Consider the following 25,667-nt stretch of genomic DNA (forward strand, 5'->3'; position numbering starts at 1 on the left):
AGAGGATGCCCAGATTGTGCACTGGGTCCATCTGGGGCAGTGTCACTCTATCCAGAACTAGTGATGGCAAAACCTTATCATCACAACCCCAAATATGCAAAGACACTCTGTCTTCCTTGGGTTGAGTTGAAAACCAAAGTATCCCATTGAGATTCTTACAGCTTCCAGGCACTGACATAGGACAGATAGTCCAGGGTAGAGATACAAAACTGGGTAGCATCAGCATATTGATGATACCTTATCCCAGACTGTTAGATCTCCTCACCCAGTGGCCTCATGTGAATGTTAAATAGGACGGGACAGAGAACTAAGCCCTGGGGTACCCCAGAAAGTAGGGGCCATGGGTTGGAATCAATTCCAACTGGAATGGAGCCTGGAGAAAAAAGGAGAATCAGAGCAATGTTGCTCACCCCCAATTCCCAAAGATGATCCAGAAAGAACCGTGATCAATGGAATTGAAGGCCACTAAGAGATTAAGAAGAATGAGGACAGTCTCACTATTTCCACTACTGCCAGAGGTCATCTGTCTCAGTCAATGCTGTCTCAGTCTTGTACACAGTCAGAACCCCTGACTGAAAAAGGTCTAGATAATCTGCTTCATCCAGGATTCTCTGCAGCTGCTACACAACCACCTTATTTACCAGCTTTCCTAAAAAAAAAAGGGAAGGTTGCAGACTGGACAAATGCCAGACTGGTTGAGTCAGGACATGACTCCTTCAGGACAGAGTGCACTAAGACCTCCTTAAGAGCTGATGGAATCACCTCAACCCTCAAGGAGTTATTAATTACTGCCCCAGACCCAATCATGTTTATTTTTTGTGTGCATGCATGTGTGTGTACTTGCTGAAATATATGTTATAAAGGTGATATTCTATGAAGATATTTAAGTATAAGTATTAAAAGCTGTGAATTATATTCTGAGAATGTATGTCAGCAAAAAGTTTATTCTTTGTGTGGAAAAACAACTAAGAACAACTCCTAAAAATTTAGCAGAGAGGTACTGAAACCTGATACCAAAATATTTTAAATTGTGGGTAAAGATGTAATCTTAAAAGTAATGTTATGATTAACATCAAATATAAAACTAAACTGAATGTCATGTCAAATGGTTCTTTACCATCATCTTCAAATAACCTTACCGAGTATGAGACTTCATATTATGGCAATGAAGTGATTGTGAAGAAACAGGATGGGATGAAGGAATCTTGTACTCATCTTCTACATGTTCTCTTGATTTTTCAGAAAAGGAATTTATAACAGCAACAGAAGACCTCAAGAGAAAAGTACACCAAATCCAGATGAGTTTTTGTTGTTACAGAAAATAAATATATCAATCACTGCATTTACAAATGGATTTAATTACATTTTCTTCTATTTTATTGCCACAACAAAGCCAAAAATAGAGTAGGTATATGCGTTTAATGAGATACAAATGTGTTCCACTTCCTTATGGAGGTTGTGCACTTTGCTCTCTTCTCTCTTTTTCCACAAGCAAAGGAGACACTCAGAAATTTCCAGCTTTGATTAACTGCAGCTTTCTTTGCAAAACAAATTCAGATGTCTCAAAATAGAGACACAAAGGAAAACTTAAGAAGTTTAAGCCACACTATGTTATTTTTTTAAAAAAAACTAGAACTGAATATAAAATTAAGGAATCATAGTTGTATTTCTTTAAATAAAATTTGAAATGCTGTACATGTCAAAAATAATTGTTTCATGGAAACATTTCAACATATTAACAATTCATTGATAATTTATAATGCAAATTATCACTAAAACATACATCAAAATACAAGATAGTATGAATCAATTTCCATAAGCTCCAAAGACAATGGTGTCTTCCCAACTCTGAGAGTTCAATCTCCAAAGATAATTTTAGTAACTGTCATTAATTATGTATGGATGTTTTAAAAGCAGGTATTTAAGCATTTTAGATATTATAGAACTCAAAAGATTCTGATTATACTTGCAAACACCCTAAAGTGTAAGGGCAAAGTTATGGCTTGTGAGTGTCCATTTTGATTAGCTTTACGACAATTAAAAATAAAAAAAATGGGGAAAAAATACCCAATGTGATGTGAGGAAGTAAAAGAGATAACTAGCTTCAAGCTATAATTTAGGGGAGATTCATGAGAAAGGGGACATTTTTCTTCCAAAACAGGGTTTAAAATGTTCATTTTCACTATTAGGCATTTTGTACTATACCAACTGTGTTTCAAAGCAGTTCAAGCTATATAAAATATAACCAAAAGGAAGGTGGTTTTTTAAAATTAATTTATTTAATAAAAAGTATGTAACATTCAATGAAATATAAGGCTTATAAAGATAAAATGCAAGAGTTTACTGCTTTTTGTAAAGTCTCTGAAACAAGACAAAACAGATGTGTTTTTTAATCAGTATCCCAAATGAGTACTTCATTTGCCAGCAGGAACGTTATATAAAACTACAGAAACTGAATTAATTGTATTAACGAAGATATGTGTGATTCAAGATTATATTTGAACTGAAACTATTAATATGACATCTAGCATTGATCATTTCAGATATAACATTTATAGGCTCCTTTTCAACTATAAGAACCATATAAAATGACACCACTGATCTCACATTCAGTTGCCAAGCATGGTGCTTCTATGACATACTTTATGCATCTGACATATCATCTTATGATGATACATTATGATGTATCTAATGAATAGATGATAAACCCTGGCAAGTTAGGTTTAATCTAATAAGCTTTATGTTGGCAAGATCAAAACTGGATTTTGGAATGCCTGCTAAAGTATAACTTTGTGAGCAAATGATACTATAGACATATGATATACTATTTTTTATTATGTAACTTAATTGACCTATTGAATTGAATATGTACAGACATTTTTTACAATATGTTTTTAATAGTATAGTATAATGAAACAAACAAAATGTTAAAAAGTTATATTTATGTAGTTACTTCCAAGCACATCTAAATTATATTAAAGTAACCAAACTGTTTTTACAATCCCCAAGGCATGTCACAGCTTTTGAGCACCTCTAATGTTTGGAAATTGAAAGCTGAAAAATGTGACTCACCCTAATATACAGTACATTTACATTTCTATATTTTAAAACTTGTAATTTTAAATCACCTGGTGTTGTATGAGATGTGCAGTATATAATAAATGAATAAATGCTAAATAAATAAATAATTTTATATCATTATAAGGAGATGATTTATTTATAATTATTTATTATTTATTATTTATAAATAAAGTATGATGGCTCCCTCCCAGTGGAAAATCACCCTGTGGCGATAAGATTGGCCCCCAGTACAACTTTCAAAAGGCCCCGAAGACTTGTCAATGAGCCTGGGGACTCCAGATCGGGTTAGAGCCTATCAAGTGGTTTATTTGATTGATAGTTGTTATCAGGGGAATGGGGTAGAGGGTTACTGCTTGTTACTGTTTTTATATTGGGCTTTTAAGCTGCCCAGAGTTACTGACAGTGAGTTAGGCAGGCATATAAATTTTCATAAGTAAATAAAATACAGGTCTGATGTTTTGCCACATATTTTTTTTAAAAAACCTTAATGGTTTCATGTTTTATCAACTGCAGTGCATATCATGAGGATTCTGTAAAATACCAGCTTTAATAAAAATAAACAATTTCCTCAAGATCCACTCACATGGTCTTGCATCTGATACTTAATGTTTACAGATTTTTTTTGACTAGAAAGAACACTCTTGCCTTTATACTTTCAGCCTAGAATAAACAGAATTGATGGGAATCTATAAAAGAGGTGGTGTGAGAGATACTTATCATATCATCAAATTCATAAGAATTTAAAGATGTGGGGGAAGGGATTATATCTAGTGGTGAAAAACAGCATTTATGAAACAGAATTCCATAGAAGGAAAAAAGACAAAAGAAAATATCTTATTACATGTCCTTTTATCAGCATTATACATAATTCTATATTTATTCATCCAGATATTTGTCTAATGTGTCGGAGACTAGAAGGAAAGAATGATGGTGACTGAAAATTGACTATTCTATCTTCCTTAGAGAGGCTAACTTCAAATTCTGAATTTTTAGGAAAAGTAAATAGTTTTTTACTCTCTTTTCCATTTTTATGACGGTAGGTTGGGGTTCATCATAACCTACTTTCCTCAAACCTGGACACTACAACTGCTAAATCTTTTTTAAAAACTGCTTTTGAAACATTTTCATCAACATTCTTTCAATGACTTCTATAATTAAGCATTATTTGTGTGAATATGTGCCTTCAAATCAGTGTTGATACCTGGCGAGTGCCTGGAAAACTCGTTACAGTTCCCTTGGCAAGATTTTGGAACTGTTTTGCCTGTCTCCTCCCTATGGCTGGGGCATGGCTCAAGATCACCTAGAGCAGCGGTTCTCAACCTGTGGGTTGCGACCCCTTTGGGGGTCGAATGAAGATTTGCCAGGGGTCGCCTAAGACCATTGGAAATATGGGAAGTATACTTGCGAGTCGAAGAATCGCTCTCCAATGGTTGACTCCACAAGCCAGCTAAAGGCTCTTCAAATCGCTAGCCGAATTCGGCTTCAGGCGCGATGAATTTAAAAAGAGAGAAATCTTTGCTCTGATGTCTCCCTCTCAAGCCAGCTGCAATCACTCCCAATCGCTAGCCTAATCTGGCTTCAGGCGCAATAAACTTAATAGGGGAGGAGTCTCCACTTTAATGCCTCGTCCTCAAAGCAATCGCAAGCAGTTCATATCACTAGCCAATACGGCTTCAGGCGCGATAAATTCAAAACGAAAATAATTTTATGGTTGGGGTTGCCACATCGGGTGGAATTGTATTAAAGGGGTCACAGCACTATAAAGGTTAAGAACCACTGACCTAGAGGCTTCATGACAAAGCAGAAACAGAACTTATAGTCTCCTAGCAGTTGCCAGGATTTATGAAAAGTTCCAGAGAGAGAGTCTTTCAGGAGATAAATTTACTCTTCCCCCATTTTAGAAAGTGTTGTGTTTTTTTTTTATCATTGTTTAAAACTGACACACTAGATCAACCTAATGACTCCTAAAGCAGACTTTATTTCTCCTGGCAAAGAGACTATTGTTTCAACAAACAGATATGAAAAAGAAGCTGGCTGATTAATTCTAGAAACTATTTTTTCACTTTAGTGAATCCTATATTGACACAAAATTATTATTGCCTTATTAACTCTGATTTTTCAGAGTTTTGTATGCATCAAAAATTCTGCATTTTTAAGACTTCAGTAAAGATCTATGTTTTGTGATTATAATTATGAAATGCCTATTAACGGAATATGAAGGAACTATGATATGGTAACTTTCAATATTTATTCACAGCCTTCTTTAATGCTCTTCTAAAATTCTTTTAAATATATATTTTTAAATTCATCTTTGAACAACACTTTTAGATAAATGAAGATCTGAAAAGTCCAAATTTGTGAACATATTCTACTCAATACATAATTCTAATTCATAAAAATAAAAAAATCTGCATCCTCATAATTTATATAATTAATGTTCTTAAAATTGACCTTACTTCATATTTGGCATGGCTGAAACAACTGGAGGGGGAGGTGAAATGCGAGGTGGAACATCATATTCTTCATTACCTAGATGGCCATTTGAAAATATCTGCAAGAGACAGATTTCTCAGGATGGTAATTTGCAAACTATATACAAGTAAAATGCTCATTTACAACATTTTGCATCCATTCTCATCTTTAATTTTATGTTTCATTCTGCCTGTCATCAATATAAATTTCATGTATTCAGCTAATTCAGCTAAGGTTTCTTTATGTACTTTTTAACAGAACAGAATATGTAACAAATATAACATATTTTAACAGAATATGTAACAAATATAACAGATATCTAGGAGAGAAGCACCTTGAACCAAGAAATTTCCTGACAGTGAGAACAATTAACCAGTTGAAAAGGTTTAGAAGTTGTGGATGTTCCATCACTGGAGGTTTTTAAGAAGAAATTTGAAAGCCATTTGTCAAGAACAGTATAATGTCTCCAGCTTGTGCAGGGAATTGGACTAGAAGACTTCCAAGGTCCCTTCCAACTATTATTCCATTTTGCATTTTGTTACCTAAATAATTCAACTAGGGTTCCCTCACACACTTTAATAAACATATTCCTTAAAAATGCCTGATATAGGATTTTTTGTTTTTAGTTATTTTACTATACAATTTTCAAATAAATTATAATTAAATAGGCCACTAAAATATATATTACATTTATCCTTATACTGTACTATTATTTAAGCATTCATGTTCATTAAACCTCATATATTGTATCATGTATCGTCCAATGGTAATTCATAACATAAGAATTGTTACAGAAATTTTATATCATAACACATGTAATAATGTTTTCTACCGATATCTTCATTTGCAGTAAGTCCAATTATCATTTCCTATAAATGGCTCCCTATTATTTAATTATTCCATACACTTCTAAACAGCATCAGACTTCAAGTACAATATTCTTAACTAAAATTAAAGTTCATGCATCATACCATCTGGCTCTTACCTTGGTACCTTCTAAAGGTAATTCAGGGAATCTGTGCTTTCGTAGAAATAATGGATCAGAACCCATACGACAATGTCTTCCATTCATATTTGAGCTTGCACTAAGTCCAGGTTTGGGACAATTATCGTTTCCTATTATACGACATCCGACGATTTGATTACTTCCACACACGTCTCTGGGGCACCAGGCTTCAAGTGGCATTGGTTGTTCTCTGGCAGATATACTTTCAGGATGATGCAAATGTCTACTTAACCTATTATCTGGAGGAATGGGTGGAGGCCTTTCTGGTGGAGGTGGAGGTGGATCTCGTATTGGTGGTGGTGGTGCTGGAAGAGGCTTGTCTTGTTTCCTCATCATACCTGGAGAAGACTGAGACATAACACAAAATAAAATGCTTCATGAAGTATATAATCTATACTTAGTGGCCAATACAGTATTTTGTATAGTCACTTTAATTCACACATTACTGGCTAAAATGATCAGCATGAAATTAAAAATTAATGGTGCAAAATTATTTGAATGAATCAATACAAACATACCCAAATATGAAAACAAACCCATGTTATATCCAGAAGCCTAATCCTTCAGTGTCAGTTAAAATGATAACATTAATTAAAAAATCAATGAAGAAACAAGTAAAATAATTAATTTTATAAGGTAACTTGTAATTTTTGAAAAGAATAGACTATCCGACTGACTAGAGCATTCCACTACATAGAGACATAGGACGGTGTGTATATATAATAATCATAAAAAGTTACAGAAAGCATTGAAGCATTAACACAGGAAGGAGATTAGGCTGTTGGTTTGAGCTCTGAGCTTGGCAATTTGGTTGCAAATGCTTTGTCACCATTAGTTCAAAACATACTGATGTCTCTTCAAATGGTGACAAAATTTTTGCACATTTCAACAGGAAGGAGAGCACAGAATTCAATAGTGAAGACACAGACACCAGTTTATGTGCTTTACCTATTCTAATTATTGTTTGCTTTTCTATATACACAAAATATTGACTTAGTGAAAAGAGAAGCAAAAGCTTAGGTGCAGGAATGATCACAAGTTAATTGATTTCACTGGATTTGAATAAAAGCAGAAAAACTCTAAGAACAGCAACTAAAGAGGTCCTCAGTATGCTTTAATAATATTAAATTTCTAAGTTATATTAGTAAATTGTACTTTTACCTTTGGTGAGTTTGTCGGGCTGGCACAAGGGGATCGGGAAACTCCTTTCTGTATTAAGTCCAATCGAGGAGGTACTGGTGGAAGGGTAAGATGGGATCCTTGTATGGGATCAGGAAATGGTTTCCTTCTCTGAGCAAGAGGAGATGATCCTGGAGATGTCACTGGGGAATTCTGTCTTTCATTACACTGCAACAGAAGATGTTATGAAGTATGTCATATTCACCACTCAGGGAAAGCACCAACTTGTAAGTTCTTACTAGGCACCTGCCAATTATAACAAAATAAGATGTTCAGACTGGATTTGGCATTTTTTGTCACTCTATCGAGTCTTTTCCAAGGACCTGGGACAGGCAGATGTGGATGTTTGATGGGTGTTAGAGGTATCATCTCAGGATGCAAACTGTTTTGGGTAAAGCTAGTTTTTCAATTGACTGATGGTGAATTTGTCAATGCCAATGGTGTTCAAGTGGTACTCTAGTTGTTTTGGGATGGTACCCAAGGAACGTGTGACTATTGGTACTACACTTGCTTGCTTTCTATTTCTATTTGCAGGTCTTTGTATTTATTATTTACTTTATTAATATTACATCCCACTTTTAAAGGAACGCTTAGCAAAACTCGTCTCTTCTTTCTCTTCACAATTTTATTCATAAATCACATTCTCTGCTCATTTAGCAATCATAATCTGTTCCTTAAATCAGAACAGAAATGGTCATTAAGTAAACAAGTGACCAAAAGAGATACATGTTACAAAAATCACTGGTTGCTACTCTCTCATTCAGGTAAGTTCTCTCATACAGTGTCCTTTGCCAGACCTGTTTTGCTTAAAAAAGCTATTTATTCCTGACCTGTTTTTCTCCACAGAGCAGCCCTTTCCTAAAAAGTGCTAATGGCAAGTTGACAAGCTCATCTCTGTGACCTTAAAAAGTTGATCCATCCATTGCTGCCTGAAACTGACCAGCCCTTATTCAATTTCACACTGAAAACTTGTTGTCAGCCCAACAAAATTTGATAGAAAATGTGTGCCTTTTGATTTTTTGTTTTTAAATTTATTATTACCATTGTATTTATAAAATTGCTTAAATGCTGCTAAGTGAGGGGTACCTATAGTTCTTTCAGATTTGGATGAGAGCTTCATAAACAACTAATAAATTTGGTGTTAGAGTTGTTAGATACCCTCATTCTCATTCACTAAATTGTTTCATTCTTGGAACAGAACAGAGGCGAAATTGCCTGCTTTTGATGGCCTTTTATCCCACTTTTGCCAGTTAATGTTCAGTATTTTGTTGGCTTTTAATAAATAATTATTTTAATTTTCATCTTCATGAAATGTTTAATAACAAAGCAAGAGATGATAAATCTGCTTATTCTTTTCCTATTTTTACCCCCATACTTTTAATATGCTGCTTACTAATGAATGTTTTCTCCTAAAATGTTTCTTATACCAAGCCAAAGGTTTGTTTGTAACTTTTAAAACAAGTGGAAATCCTGTTCCCTCAACAGAGGCAACCCAGCAAAATTCAATATAATCCAGTCTATTATCTAAATTAGACAACTACTTTATACAATTTGAAGTTTCATACTGCTTGATTACCTCACTCTTTGGAATCTTGTAATCGTTTATGCTGGTCTATTACTATAATAAAGATTTGATTGATTGTAATGACTTAAACTTAATCCTCAATCTTTTGTTGGACCATTTAAAGCTAGTTATTTCTCTCTGTCAGTAATTTAGTGCTCTATCTTTAGTTTTTATTGGAGTTCTTTAAAATAGAAAACTAAGCCTTACCAGAATGTTCATTTTTACAGTTGGAGGTTTTCTGAAACAAGACTGTTTTTGCTTTCTGCAATTATTTGCCATTATGTTTTTCAGGAGTATTTTTTTTTAAAAAAAAGGATCTTAAATTACTAGGTATTTCATTTTTATAACAGTAATGCTATAATCTGATACTTTGATATTTAGCCACACTGTGTAAGATCAATTCTAAAGAGTTCTTTTTTAAAAATATTTGCTTCCTTCTTTTATCTTCATTTACGTTCTGACCTAGCTTCCTGAGACAGTAAAAAGCACACAATTAGTCCAAAAACCTCCCTTTTTATTTCAAAGGCTATGAATTCTGTTCATTCCCAGCCTGTGATGAGTCACAAATAGTTTGTAAAGAGTCTGACAGAAGTCTGCCACAGTCCTTCGGGATAAAGCTGACATGCTGCCAAAGACCCAATTGGCAATTAGCTTTAAACCGACCAGCACGAACAAACTTGTTTCCTGCAAAGGCTCACATGCCTTTGCTCCTCCTTTATGTCTTCTGAGAGGGGCCAATCATCTCGAAGCCTAACTCCCGAGTCACCCCTTTTGTCTTAACTGTTCTTGCCTTCTGACAGCTCTGCGCATGCGCGCACTGAGAACAGGCTCCCCCTGTTCCTTTGCCTTACTGATGTCAGACTCTGGAGGCTCCGGAGTCAGCACATAACTCCCCAATGGCCCTGGCCCCATCTCTGCCCCTCACGCAGATCCCTCGTCCGAGCCTCCCCCAGACTCCAGGACTGGCCCATGTTCCTCCCCAGACTTCTCACTGTCCGACTTTACTGCCAGCTCCGCAGGCTGCCAGCTCACCATGAAAATTTATTGGTTTCCATTTGCAAATTAAGTGGGAGAAATTCTAGAACTCTATCACCAAATTATCCTATATAGGGTAGGTAATAGTACTACAGGCATAAACACAGCTTCAATATACCCACTCAAAAATTTGTTCTAAGTATGATAAGCCTGCTTTCAAACCAAGTTTTATGAGATCTCTTAGAATGTTTTGTTTAATCCTCAGAACATTCAAAATAGGTTGAAATAAAGTAAAATATGAAATATGTTAGCAATACATGCATAATCAGTTATGGAAAGATCTTCAGCTATAAATAGATACATATATGAAATGGTGACAAAATAGATTGGCAGGAACCTCTGACATAGCAAATGCCAACAAATTGCAGCATCATTGATACTAGCAATTGTAGTTCAGCAACATTTGGATTGATACCACTCCCTGTTCTATTGTAGAAATTAATCTTCAACTGTGATTAGCTATTATAATTAATAGAATATCAGAGTGAATCTGTCTCTGATACCTGGTTTTAGATAGAAAACGTAAGAAATATATCTATACCCTTCTCATGGAAGCACTTAGATTGCTACAGTTAGAAATAAGCTGCTGAGCTAAATGGTTCCCTATAATAATACAAAAGGATTCTTATTTTCCAACATTCTCCACGAAATAAGAGAGAGAATGCATCAGTTTACAGCCAGTGAATATACAGTGATGTAATTTAATCTACTAGTTCATATTTTTACAGGTAGTCCTTGATTTACAACAGTTTGTTTAGTCAGTGTTCAAAGTGAGAACAGCACTAAAAGAAATGACTTATGATGGTTTTCACACTTATAACCATTGCAAATTCTTTAATCTGGGGGTGTCAAACTCAAGGCCTGAGAGCCAAATCCGGCCCATGGGATGGTTAGAACTGGCCCAAGAGGCCACCATGGAAACAGCAAAGGACCGGCCTGCGGTGCCTCTGCCAGAGAAAACGGAGATTGGGAGCGCGTTTTCGCTGGCAAGAGCTCCATTTTCCCTGGCAGAGGGTTGCAGGAGGCTGCCACAGCCGAAAACAGAGATTGGGAGCGCATTTTCGCTGGCAAGTGCTCAGGCCACTACAGGCACCTCTGATGCAAGTGACATCGAGCTAACCATGCACACCCTGGCCATGCCCACCCTAGCCCGAGATCAAACACTACCCTGATGCAGCCCTCCATGAAATCGAGTTTGACACCCCTGCTTTAATTGATGTGTAAATTAAAATTGCAAATTATAAAGTCATTGCATATTTCAGGAAAAAGAGAAGTACCTTTCTCACAGAAGCTAATCGATTCATCATCAAACACTCTTCTCTGTCATCATCATCATCGAAGTCAAGCATAGGAATACCAAAGCTGTCCAAAATACTGCAGCATCTTATGTTTTCATCTCTGGGATCAAAAGGATCTACAATTATGGGTTCAGTTCCTTTGATTTCACAACGGCAAAAAGGACATCCTTGACCATCAGATTCCTGAATTATAAAAAAACAAAAATGGTTAAATGCTGAGAACTATTTAGCACTATTTTACTACATAGAAAATTCTTAAGGTAATTAAAAGCATATTAATAGTATTTTTAAAAACACAGATAAAAATATGGAGACAGAGAGAGAGAGAGAAAAAAATGAATAGCAGCACCAGCAATTTTCTATTACATACGATGTTGGAAAAGACCAATGGCAGCTGGACAAAATGGCGCCCGCCATCTGTAAGGCGAGAATCACAAGCCTTCATAAACGACGTTCGCCGCAGCAATAAATTGGCCTCTCAGCAGGTGTGCCCCATGTAGGAAACTGCTGCTGTGCAAATTCTGCGAGCACAAAGCTCTTAAAGTCCAAACTGCCACTCCAAGTATAAGGAAACAATCAGCTGAAGCTCAATCACGCACTGAGGCTATCTCCAAATGCACCCAAAATGGCGGCCACCATGTGGGAGTGGAGGGGGGGGAGCAGGAAGCTCCAAAAGTCTTCTGCCGCCATTTAAAAATTATTCAGGCAATGAGGTCTCGTTAGCTGCTGGCGGCAAAAAGAGTGATCGCAATAGGGAGACAGAGGGCTGGGCATAAGGCAGGCTGTCCAAACAGGAGCAAAAAAATTCTGCGGTGATCTTAAATAGTTGGGTGGTGAAGATCTGAAGGAAAAAAAACCAGCCGCCTGGCAAGCCCTCAGCAAATGTTAAAAGTGTTGCCCTTGATGGTTTGGGAAGCACAAAAACTCCGCTATCCGATTCTCTGATGTCTTCAGGGGCGCTAGACCCCACCAAAAGAATCCCAGAACATCTGCCGTTCAACAGGACTGAAGCAGAACTGATTAACTGTTTCACAGACAGCAGAGAAGCCCCAGCCTCGGCTAGAGCCTAAGCTCCAGTCAGAGGAAAGGAGCTTCCAATTTAAAAACGATTAAATGTAATTCAACTCACAAGAAAAAATCCAATAGTGAAGAAAATGCAATCCAAGAATAGGGAGAAAACTCACAATGCATCTGTCCAGGCTGAGCGACTGAGTCAAAAGCTGGGATCCCTGGCAACAGGAGGCAGGACTTAACAACTTTAACAGACCCAGTCCTCCAATCTGACAGACGAGTACAACCCATGGCTGCTGTTTCCACCAATATGGAGAAGACGCATGCTGCTATTTGTGAGACTTTTTATCTGATTAATTACCATCATGTTGGTGTTGACTCTTAGCAACCACACATTTTAGTTGTGAGAAAGTAGTGCAATAAGATAATTGCAAAGAAAGAAACCTTTCCAATACAGGATTTATCTGCACTGAATCTATATTCAATGCACTTATATCAAATATTTCATTAAGAAGTTTAAGGCATTTTCTCTTTTAATTTTTACAACAATCCTGTGAAACAGATTGTAGCAACTCATCAAAAGTTACCAACAGAATTTTATGGCTCTTGGGTATGCAAATATGGATCTCCTTAGTCCAATCATCACATTGCAGTGGGTTTATAATCAGGGGTGGGTTCTATTTACCTTTACTACCAGTTCGCAATGGTTGTCAATTATGACGTCTGGGCTGTTGGGCAGGGCCTCCCACCACTTTTACTACCAGTTCTAAATAACCGGACAGAATCGAGAGCAACCCACCACTGTTTATAACCAATACTGCTTATATATCATTGAAATCATATTTGATTTTTAAAACAGTGGAACTGCAATTTACATAGTGAAAAATTTAGGGCTGAGGAGTATAATCTTTTAGATTACTAAGGACTAAACTGATATCAAATTCTAAAGACTCAGATCAGAAGAGCCAACTACCATTGCCAATCCTTCTTAGAATCCATACCATTACTTATAAATATGTAAATTATATATTTTAAAAATTTTAATACATAAATTAGGAATTTAATTTACCGAAGCCTTTTTAAACATTATAATGCAAATCAAGATTTCTGAAATTCTTTTTACTGAGAGACTTAAACATTAATTGGACCTGGTCAGCTGAAAAATTGATGGACATCATTAGCCCTGCTATAACTAATATAAGCTTATACAAATGATTTTTGTCTGTTCCATTGAACTGAACTACAAAAGAATCTAAAATAAAAATAAAAAATACATGTGCACACCCATCTATATAATTCAGTTTGGGTTTTGGGCAAGTCAGAAAAAGTGCCAATTTATTCAATGACTTCTATTTTATGCTTTAAGGTAAGTTATGGAACTACGCAAAAGTATAAAACAATAAAGAAGCAAAATATGGCTATAGTAATATATACATAGAAATCAATCAGAAACCTTTGTTTAGACAAAAAATTCATCTCACCTTACCTTATTTTAGTTGTATTTTTATTTCAGTGCCTTTAAAACAAAGGATACCCAACATGCACAGGGAATGATCGACCTTCGGCATAAAATATCATGCAAATGTGATTTTGTATTCACTAAGGAGCTGGGAGTAACTTATTTTATTAAGTAAAACAGATGCTTTATTATGATAAAAAATACCAGAACTCTCTCCTTAGGCATCTCTAACGAGCCATTATGACAGCAATTAAACACTAACCATTGGCAAGTAGAAACTGAACTGCTGCAGTATATTCCCTTCATCAGCTTGTTAATTGTACAGAACTTAAATGTGCAGTGAAATTTATTTTAAACGAAATGACTGTTAATGAAGGAAAACCTAATACTCCATTTACTTGGATGTCACTTGCTAAAGTTACAGCTTGACTATATATTAAATGTTTTTGTTTTATTAAAAACCTACATTCCCACTGATGCTATGACCCAAAAAAATTCTATGATACTATGCTTCTAATTCTATACTGTTTTCACAACTGCCTCCAAGATAACATCCCTATCAATAAACAAATGGGGAGATATTTTTTAAAAAGAGAATTCCTATCATTTATGCGGCCTCTTAATATTATAGTTAATTTTTCTCATTAAGTGATTTCAGAAGTTACAAATCAATGTTGCAGATAAAATATTCTTAGTGGCTGAATATTCATCTTAGGTGGGAGAATTATACTGTTGGTTGATTTTTGTCTCATTTATTTGAGAATATTTTTCTTTCCATGCTCAGTTATGTCCCCTTGCTATTACATGTGTCAAACCCTTAACAGCTACTTACAAACAAAAAAGAATTCAGAGCATTCTTTAAACAGATTTACTACAAAGGACAATAGAATTTAGTTACATCCAACCAGGGGTGAAATCTAAAATTTTTCCCTACCGGTTCTGTGGGCGTGGCTTAATTGGTGGGCGTGGCTTGGTGGTCAGATGACTGGGTGGGTGTGGCCAATAACAATAAATAATAAAAATAATAAACAAAGTATACAAAACAATAAGAGGTACCAAAAACCAACTTTCACACTTTACACACACACAACACAACACAACTGACTCACACACAATGTAAAAGCAGCTGCACTTCACCCAAAATGGCTCCTGCAACAAGCAGGAACCTCACACAGCCACAAAAAGCTCAAAAATCAACTTTCACACTTTACACACCCACAGAACACAACACAACTGACACACACAATGTAAAAGCAGCTGCACTTCACCCAAAATGGACCCTGCAACAAGCTGCAACCTCACACAGCCACAAAAAGCTCAAAAACCAACTTTCACACTTTACACACACACAACACAACTAACACTCTCTCTCTCTCTCTCTCTCTCACACACACACACACACACACACACACACAAAATGCCACATACAGCTTTGTGAGGTTTTGTGTGTTTGTGTAGTTAAGAGTGAAACACTACAGAAACACACCAAATCTCAGAAAGCTGCACAAATATTTTATTTTATTAATTAATTTTATTTATATATTTTAGCTTGGAGTCTCCAACCTTAGTAACTTTAAGGTTTGTGGACTTCAACTCCCAGAGTTCCTCAGCCAGGAGAGCTGGCTGAGGAACTCTGGGAGTTGAAGTCCACAAGCCTTAAAGTTACCAAGGTTGGACACCCCTGTTTTAGATAAAAGCAGCTAAATTTAAGACTTCCTTAATTTAAACTGCTGTCTAAAAAAACCCAACTCCTTAAAAAAACCCCAATTAACTATTTTTTAATAGTTTACTTACCCAATTGGAGGCAGGCAGATTGAGTTGCTCACCGAGGAGATGGATTGCAGGCATGCAGATTCAGTTCCTAGCTGATGCAACTGATTGCAGCAGCCAAAGCAAAGTTGAGCCCGAAAGGAGCAGCAATTATAGGCAAGTGGGGACAGGGCGATTGGATGGGCATGGGCGGGGGCTATTGTAAGAGGTTGTAAAAAAGCGATTTTAAAAGCCTGTGATGATGAGGCAACTCAGCTGGGATTGCCATAGGAAAAAAAAAGATTTTAAAAGGCTCCTCTGACAATCCCAGCTGAAGTTGCCTGATTTCAGCCCAGAACCTCTTAAAAGGATTGTTTTAACAACTTATTCGGCCGAAGAGCTTGTAGAAAACATGTTTTTTAAAGGTTCCGGTGAACAGGCAATTTAGCTGGGATCTCCAGAGGAGCCTTTTAAAACCTTTTTTTTACAACCTCTTCGGCTGAAGAGGTTGTTAAAAAAAAAACTTTTAAAGGGTTATGATGATCCCAGCTGAGCTGCGCGATCATCAAAGGCTTTTTTTTAACTTTTAAAAGGATTTTTTCAGCTGAAGAAAAACAGCTTTTAAAAGTAAAAAAAAAACAAACCTCTGATGATGGCGCAGCTCAGCAGGGGAAGGGGGCGGGGCCAGGGATTTTTGCTACCGGTTCTCCAAACCACCAGCTGCCATCGCTACCGGATCGGGCGATCCGGTCCAAACTAAGAGCATTTCACCCCTGTATCCAACTTGGAAATGTTAAATTCAATACCCAGGTTTGTTAGTACCCAATTTTTTTAATCTTCTTGCTAACTACCTACCTATCGATACACTGCATTTTTCTGATAAAAGAATATAAAAGTATTTTGAAAGAAGTTATGCTATTTCCCTACATATGAATAAACTATCATTTCAAGATTTATTCCTACAACTAAAACATTAGTTAATGTATCAATACAAAAAAAATGAGAAGTAGAAAAAGGGCAAGTATGAATTTGATTACAGAAAGACAGTTACCTGCCATGCGGTCAGGCAAGATGTACACATCAAATGTCCACAAGGTTCAATCTTCACATCTTTATCATTTTCAGCACAAATTTTACAAAGCTGGAATGTGGAACCCATTTCACAATATAATTCATATTGTTCCTGAAAAGGAATGACTGCAATGAAGAGCCTCTGAAAATGATAATATAAGAACTACTTGGCTTACCATTCAGGTTGTAACTTTTACATCATAACATATACTAGTAAGACAAATTGTTACTGAAGATATTCATATAATATTTTTATGATACTGTTTTTTCAAACAAATACATGTAAATCTATTTATATAAAAATTCTATCACTCATAAACAAACATAACAAACCACCCACACAGCACTTCTAATCTGTTGCACAAGAATCTACTTTATCAGAGAAATAAAGCATAATTTGGTTTTATTCAAACATTACCAGTAGAGACAGAATTTTTAAGCAGAGAGTCAGACACAAAAATAGTCTTTGGAATCCCATCCCAAAGCCTACCATCAACTGCATCAGTTAATGATAAAAGGACAGTAGTTCATTAAAATTTGCCCTAATAGATTAATTCAGGTTTCAGAAAGCACAAATACTTTTTGTGGTTTATCTAAACCCATCAAGCCTTTTAGAAAGGAATATTTTTCTGATATTTATTGGATTTGGTATTATTTAATAAGTAAGTTTTTTGGTAATACAATTATTATATTAGTAGTAATACAAAGTTTCGACCAGCAGCAGAAACTGTGCTTAATTATATATTTCTTTTAGAATTTTAAACAAAGATTTGTTGCTGTTTCCTAGCCATTATTGAAATAAATACATTTAAAGTTAGGGGAAAATACAAAATATGGGTAAAAATCCCAAAATACTATAAAAAAGTTAAACAGAACAACCTTAAACTTCAAAGTGATGAACAACAGGAAAAAGAGAATGGAGTAAAACTTAAACAAAATGATAAAAACAATTTCAAAAATCTACCAGTTCCTTTGTCATAAATTAAATGAAAACTAGTTTGGGTTAATTTTTTTCCATAGGAATAACAAATTCATTAAACTAATATGCTTATAGTGACGCATACATAAAGGATAACTGAAGTACCGGTATCTTGGCAAATCTTTTCTTAGTATGGTTAGCCCAGTCAAAACTGGATTTTAAACTCATACTCAGAATTTTCATGGTCCTTGAGATGTGTTGAACTGCTGTCCCCAAAACTCTTCATCACTACAGCCATTCTAACTGCTATCCGCCTAATGATCAGTTATCATCATTAGGGGACACAAAAATGTATATATATATATATATGAATGAATAACAGAGACTCTAAGTGAATAACATACAATATACCTGTGTAACTTTTATATGATCATGTGGAATAGGTTCACATAGTCCTGTCAGATCAGGATTATAACTTCGTCCATCTGGATAAAGATAGCTGAAATGGAAATAAATGTTTGGCTCTTCATTTATATACCTATTGAATACTTAGATGGTGACTGAACAGTTTTGCTTTTTCCATTACAAATAGTCTTCAGTTAACTATGGTAATTGAGACAAGAATTTCCATTGCTAAGTGATGTGATTATAAAACTTCATGTCAAGTAGCACAATTTACTGATGATAGTTGCAGCAGTCCAGTTGCCATCATTAAGTAAGGACTACATGGGTTTTTAAGCAAGGATCTCATATGGCCATGACTTACTGCCAGCATGCCCATTGACTTTGTTTGTGGAAAGCCAGTAGGAAGTCATAAAATTGCAATTATGACTGTGGATTATTGCAATTGTTGGAAATCTGGGCTGGTTGCTAAGTGCCTGGCTCATGATCATGTACAGTAGCTGGGAAGTTTCATTTGTAACTACCATTTATTCAACACTATCACAAATTGGAACCATTGCTGAATGAGTGATATTGAAAGACGATCTATACAAGTATCTCCTGCTAAAAAGTCCCTTCCAGAAATGCCTGTTTTTCATTGAAAGATCTATATTCTTAATATCTTCCACACACAGAAGAATCTGGTAACTGCACCCCACTTCCCTCTGCTGATTTCACTTCACAGTTGCCATCATTCTAGTCCTGTTTGCCTTAATTGGGGTCACAAGAAAAATTCTCAGTTGAACATTTTAAGGAAAACTAGATTTCACAATTACGATAATCAAATCAGATCAAGAATACTTTAACTCAAGGATTATGATAACTCAAACCCGATCGTATTGCAACATATTGGGAATTTTTGTGCTTGCGGAGCCAGGATGGGCATGACCTGCACGGGCCACGACTTTGACATCCCTGCTATAACTTGTGTCTGTTGTATTAGTAACCTATACCTTCTATATATAAATAATGTATACTCACAATCCTTCCCGGCTGCCATCAATTAGAGCTTGAAATAAAGGCTTATTGTGGGGTATGGTCTGTAAAATATTTCCATCACCAGTGACATAACCAATAGCCCACTGCCCAAGTCGAGTGCAACTTAATCTGAAAATGTAGCTGTAAAACAAAGGACAATGCTATAGTGAATAAAAAAGCTGATAAAGGCCGGATAAAAATGAATTAAAAATTAAAAAAGAGAAATTAGAATATTTGTGTAATCTAAATTTATCAATATTTTCCATTTTGGTTTAAAAAGTAGATAAATAAAATCTTAAATTGAGCTTTATGGAAATCTAACTATTTCTTAATTTAGTTGTAATCAGACCCAGCGCCCACCTGAAATTTAACTGTTTGACTAACAGTGTATCATAAACATTAAAAACAATTTCTTTACTGTCAAATAGTTCTACGTACTACATGGTTGCTCCCTCAATCTATAATGGCCATTATTGTAAGTTTTTTTTTTTAATATGGCTCACCATGTCACTAGTTTTTCTATCACCACTGTTCGGAAATGACAACAACACAAATCATTTTCTTTTTATAGAAAATCTAGTTGTTCTCAACAGACCCCTAGCTAAATTTATTCAAGTTTTCCTGTTTTACATTTTGTTCATGAGAATAATTATTATGATTTTGAATTACTTCCTCCCAATCCCCCTGAACCAAATAATTTCTTACTGCAAAGTTTCTGGTTGTAGTCCAATGTCATTAAATTAAGAAATTTCCCAGCCATCCAGAAACATGAATAACTAGTGGCAACCTTACATAATCTACTGAAGTAAATTGGCAAAAAGTATTGAGTTCATTACCTTCCTGGTTTGGTGCTATATTTCTGTAACCGTGCTTTAACTTCATCATAAGTCAGAAATGCCATATATCCAGGATGAGTCACAGCTAAGAAGTTCCAGTTTCTTAATATTGAACCCCAAGGCTAAGCGTAAGTGAAATATATAAATATGTATTTATATGTATATACTAAATATATTGTATTTTTACCTCAATTTCCTTTAAGAATAAAGAAAATATTTTCTGTAATACTTGCTACCATCAAAGATAACAGCCATTTAAAGTTAGTTACAGTGAAAAATAAGGCATTTTTTTAATGTAATGTTCAGATTAAAAAAATAACTTAAAAGTGAGCAAAGAATTAAGAATCTGAATAGTATCACAAGTTAATGGAAATAGTTCAAGGCTGAAACAATCCCATTTCAGATCCAAAACTAATGAAATATATAAGCTTTCATTAAAACGATGAAAGCAGTATCACACTGGAAGCCCTTTGGACTATTTTGTGAAAAAGAGCAGGACCTCTGTAATCTGCTGCTTTCATAAATCTGCCATTCACCCCTTAACATGTATATCATGCCTAGATTAAACCAATTTCATGTTCTGAATAAAAATTTAGAAAAATTAAAAATAAGAAATGAAAGCAGCACATGAAGAGAAGGGAAATGGGATTTAATTGGTAATATGGGCCGTGGTGGCTCAGGCTGTAAGATAGCCTGTTATTAAAACACAGCTGCCTGCAATTACTGCAGGTTCTAGTCCCACCAGGCCCAAGGTTGACTCAGCCTTCCATCCTTTATAAGGTAGGTAAAATGAGGACCCAGATTGTTGGGGGGGCAATAAGTTGACTTTGTAAATATACAAATAGAATGAGACTATTGCCTTACACACTGTAATCCGCCCTGAGTCTTCGGAGAAGGGCGGGATATAAATGTAAAAAAAATTAAAAAATTTTTTTAAAAAATCAGTTCATGTTTTCATGTGAATTCATTATTGCAAACAGTATTTTTTTTAAAATATGTATGTGTACCTTTTAAAGTTTTATGTTACCCACCGAACTAGTAATATAGTGTTAATTGTATTACCTCTGCTATGAAAAATATAAAATATATCAAATTTACTAAAAAGAAACGGTATCCTAAATTAAAACACCTCCTAGCAGGAAAAATGGACAGAAAAAAATTATAAAATCCTTCTATTTGTCTAAAATTGCAAAATCCAGCTATGTTCAAATAATAGAGAAAAACATGTTCAGTATTATTTCAGCTTAGCTAAATTACCTGAAATAATCTTGTGAAGATATCAAATTCAAAAACTGAAATATAGTCATTGCATGTTAGATCAATAGTAGACTTCAAAGCCATTGCTTCCAGACCAGAACTAATCTGATGCACCTCATGAAGACATTGTCGGAATACTTTCCAAGGCACTATGGTCCTACAATAAGGAAACAATATATATGTGTGTGTTAGATAAGACACCATTTTTAATTATATCTTTTATGTACACTTAGAGCTTATGCACCTAAGGCAAATTCCTTGTGTGTCCAATCACACTTGGCCAATAAAGAATTCTATTCTATTCTATTCTATTCTATTCTATTCTATTCTATTCTATTCTATTCTATTCTATTCTATAGATGGTGTAGGGTTTCCTGCCCGGGCAGGGGGTTGGACTAGAAGGCCTCCAAGGTCCCTTCCAACTCTGATGTTATGTTATGTTATTCCATTCCATCCCATCCCATCCCATCCCATCCCATCCCATCCCATCCCATCCCATCCCACCCCATCCCATGCTATCCTATCCTATTCTATTCTATTCTGATTGTTTTTAATAACCATTTGTTCAGCGACCGTTCAAAGTTAAAACAGCACTGATTGAGGGGGAGTTATGGTAGGTTCCCATAATCATGGCCATCAAAGTGTCCCCATGATCACGTTAATTATGATTTGGGTGCTTTGTAATTGGCTCACAATTATGACATGGAAGGGTCTTGCGGTTGTGTACTAACATTTCATGTGGTTTTTATTCTATCCCTCTGTTAATGAAGCCTAGGACTGTGTTGGTTTTTTTGGCAGCTGCAGCATACTGCTGGCTCATATTTAAGTGATTGTCCAGAAGGACTCCAAAATCCTTCTCACAGTTACTACTATTGAGCCAGATATCACCCTGAATTTGTTTTTTCTTGCTTAAATATAGATTTTTACTTTTCTCACCACTGAATATCATTTTGTTAAGATAGGGCCCAGTGTTCAAGTCTGTCAAGATCCTTCTCTGTGTTGAGCCTATTTTTTAAAGTGTTGGCTATTTCTGCCAGCTTAGTGTCATCTGCAAATTTGATGAGTTCCTCTTTTATCCCCTCATTTATGTAGCTATTGAAGATTACTGGGCCTAATAGAGAGCTCTGAGGAATCCCATTGCATACTTCCTTTCACATAAATTCAGTTCCATTAAGGATACATTGAGTGTAGTTGGCCAGCCATTTACGAATCCATCTGGTGATAATGTTGTTTAACCCAAATTTTTCTATCTTATCAAGTAATAAATTTTGATCTATCAAATGCCTTTGTGAAACCTAAGTAAATTATATCCACAGCATTTCGCTGGTCCACTACTTTTGTCACATTGTCAACAAATGCAATAAGATTTTGCTTATCTTTTGCTAATCTACCAACAACATTTCTATTTTGCCTGAATTTTACCTTGTTCACTCTTCTCAAGCGCATTAATGAAAGTATTCAAGAGTCAAGAAATCAATTTGTAAGTGAGATAGCAAGGAGCAATAGATTTGGAAACTACTAGGAAGCGGGTAGTTCCTTGTTCTAAAAAAGCAGGAATACCTCTATATCAGGGGTGTCAAACTAGCATCCTCACGGTGGCGACACATGATGTATTGCAACTTTTTTCCCCTTCGTTAAATTGGCACATATGATGCATCTGACCTGCAGGCTATGAGTTTGACAGCCCTGCTCTATAGCATAGTACAGAAGATGGAAACTTGTAGGACATCATGGGTAAATAGCCAAGGTGTCAAAGAGTACTGTATAGGATTACTTTCTGGAAACAACCGTAGAAGGAATGGAATGGAATTATTGCAAAACTGTGCTCCCAGGACCCAACCCTAGATATATTTAGGAAACTAGCACAGCCAATGTTATTAAAAGCCATTAGTAAGTTCAAGCAAGCTAGCAAAAGCATATACTTCATATCCAATTCCTGGCAGAAGTTATCAACAGACCAAAGCAATTTTATTCCAATTTCCTGATTGGAATGCCTGTTAAAGTAGTTATATATTTTTCTCCCAAATGTGCCTAGATTTACAAAGTCATTGCCTTTTCACACATCTTAGGCAAATGTATTAAATTTAAGACCAGATCTTCCTTATCAAAGAAAGTTACTTGTTTTCTCTAAATGGCATTTTAGCCTACTTATTTAAACTGGAAGACAAGTGGTCCCCCTCAAAAAAGATATTAAATATCTCCCTGATTGGGGACAAATCCAACATGATCAGGTATCAGCCAAGTTAAGCAAAAATCAAGTAAACAAATGCAGCCTGCCTACATCTTCAATATCCACAACTAAAAGATTATTCAAAATGATAAGATAGGAGCTTGCTGTATGTACTACAAAATTTAATATTTGTATTAGCATGGCATATAACTATAAATTATTTATTTTAATTACAGGTAGTCTTCGATTTACAAATAGTCATTTAACAGCTGTTCAGAGTTATCACAGCCTTAGAAAGAGTGCTTTACGGCCTATAAAGCTCTTTCAGCCATCGTACAATGTTATGCTGCCCTTCTCTGTGGTCACATGATCACATTTTGAGTGCTTGCCAATTGGGTCACATTTACAATTGGTTGCAGCATCCTGTGGTCATGAGACTGTGATCTGCAATGTTTTTTGTTGGTTTCCTGTGTTTTTTGTCAGTTTCTGGCAAAAAACACCCATTTATGAGCATGGATTCATACTGATTTGGTTTGTGTGATTTGCTTAACGATTGTGTGATTTAGACTTACCACTGTGCAGCTTGCTTAATGACCACCATAACAAGAGATGTAAAGTCAGGTCTGGTCATGTAGTTGTTTTACAACTGTCACAACTTACAACCCAAATTCCAGACACAAATGTGATTCTAAGCTGAGGACTACTGTACATTGGTAATCATGTTTGAAGCTTAACATTATACTAAATCAGTGATGACGAACCTGTCAGAGACCAAGTGCCCAAACTGCATATTTGGGCAAAAAACCTCAGCTTTGTGTTTGTAAAATATTTTTTTAATCTACCAGCTAACTAATAGATCATTTGAAATTCAGATTCAAGTTGTTACTTTCTGCATTTCTTTAATGTCTCCCCTTGATCAGCAGAGCAAATCCCTATTTTAATATTTCTGCATTTCACCATCCAATTCTGCAGCATTTCCTCATTTTAGCCTGCTCACAACATTTATTACAATTTCTCTCTATATATACACACAGCACCTCCTTATTTTAAGTCTCTCTCTCTTCCCCACCTCTCCTTCTCCCCCCCACCATAGTGGGTGATGGGAATCTGACATCTGGAGCAGTGGTAAAATCTGAACCAGTTTACTACCAGTTTACTACCGGTTCGCTGGCTACCGTGCGTACCATGCAACAAATATGTGGTGCGAGCGCACATAGTGCACGCCAAAAGGAGGCATGGGGGAAGTAGAACAGTGCGCGGGGGGGTTATCAACTGTGGCGTGCAATCTTTTTTTTCTTTTAAAAGCATTTTTTTACAACCTATTTGGCTGAATAGGTTGTAAAAAATGCTTTAAAAGTAAAAAAAGGTTCTGATGATCATGCAGCTCAGCTGTGATTGTCAGAGCCTTTTTTTACCTTTTAAAAGCATTTTTTAAAAGAAGTGGCAAGCGGGCAAGCAGGGGGGTATGAGCGGGAGGGAGGGACTTTTGCTACCGGTTCTCCAAACCACTCACTGCCACCGCTACTGAATCAGCTGATCCAGCCTGAACCGGGAGCATTTCACCCCTAGTCTGGAGGTTGACAAGCCCAGGAACAGTGCGCCGATGACCAGCTGGCCAACATAGGCAGCTCTGCAGGAAAAGCAACTGACCGCATGTCAGCTGCTTTTTTTTTTGCCAAACCAACGCAGGGTCGCCATGTGGCTCCACACTAAATTTGACTGTGCTGCGCAAAGGCTCTGTGAGAGTAGAGGACAAGCCATGGGGGCAGCAGCAGCAAATGTATCACAACAAAGGCAGAATGCTATTTCGTGCAATTTTTTTAGTCCCTCAAACTTTTTTTCCCCTGCAAACAACAGTGAGAAACGCGATGGAGGTGGTGTGGGGTAACAGCGTGCATGCCCACAGAGAGGGCTCTGTGCGCCACCTCTGGCACACATGCCATAGGTTCACCACCAGGGTACTAACTCATTGACTATAATTCAGAATGCCCTAAAGAAGCATCTTTGCTTCATTATCTCATTAAGCATGGTTGCAATTTGGTATTAACTGCTGCTTTTAATTTTTTATTTTATGACTCTATTTTTGTTACTATTGATTGGCTTTTATTTTATGTTGCTTTGACCCAAAGTCTTTTGTTCTT

The 25,667-nt window shown here is 36.0% G+C and overlaps 1 protein-coding gene across 4 annotated transcripts in view; it reads right to left on the bottom strand.

The window, feature by feature from the left end:
- CBLB (Cbl proto-oncogene B) overlaps nt 1-25,667 on the bottom strand; it is a 76,541-nt gene that overhangs the window by 10,356 nt on the left and 40,518 nt on the right. For 2 of the 4 annotated variants that reach the window (XM_058185022.1, XM_058185021.1), the window contains 10 exons: nt 21,357-21,513; nt 20,100-20,221; nt 19,267-19,404; nt 18,256-18,343; nt 16,906-17,067; nt 11,615-11,818; nt 7,721-7,906; nt 6,539-6,907; nt 5,538-5,632; nt 1,140-1,271 (listed from right to left, as the gene is read on the bottom strand). In XM_058185022.1, coding sequence (XP_058041005.1) covers nt 1,140-1,271; nt 5,538-5,632; nt 6,539-6,907; nt 7,721-7,906; nt 11,615-11,818; nt 16,906-17,067; nt 18,256-18,343; nt 19,267-19,404; nt 20,100-20,221; nt 21,357-21,513 — 1,653 coding nt within the window. The remainder of the gene's footprint in view (nt 1-1,139; nt 1,272-5,537; nt 5,633-6,538; nt 6,908-7,720; nt 7,907-11,614; nt 11,819-16,905; nt 17,068-18,255; nt 18,344-19,266; nt 19,405-20,099; nt 20,222-21,356; nt 21,514-25,667) is intronic. The other 2 variants (XM_058185023.1, XM_058185024.1) reach the window with 1 other exon arrangement.

Source organism: Ahaetulla prasina, chromosome 5 (assembly GCF_028640845.1).
Source record: "Ahaetulla prasina isolate Xishuangbanna chromosome 5, ASM2864084v1, whole genome shotgun sequence".
Taxonomy (NCBI): domain Eukaryota; kingdom Metazoa; phylum Chordata; class Lepidosauria; order Squamata; family Colubridae; genus Ahaetulla; species Ahaetulla prasina.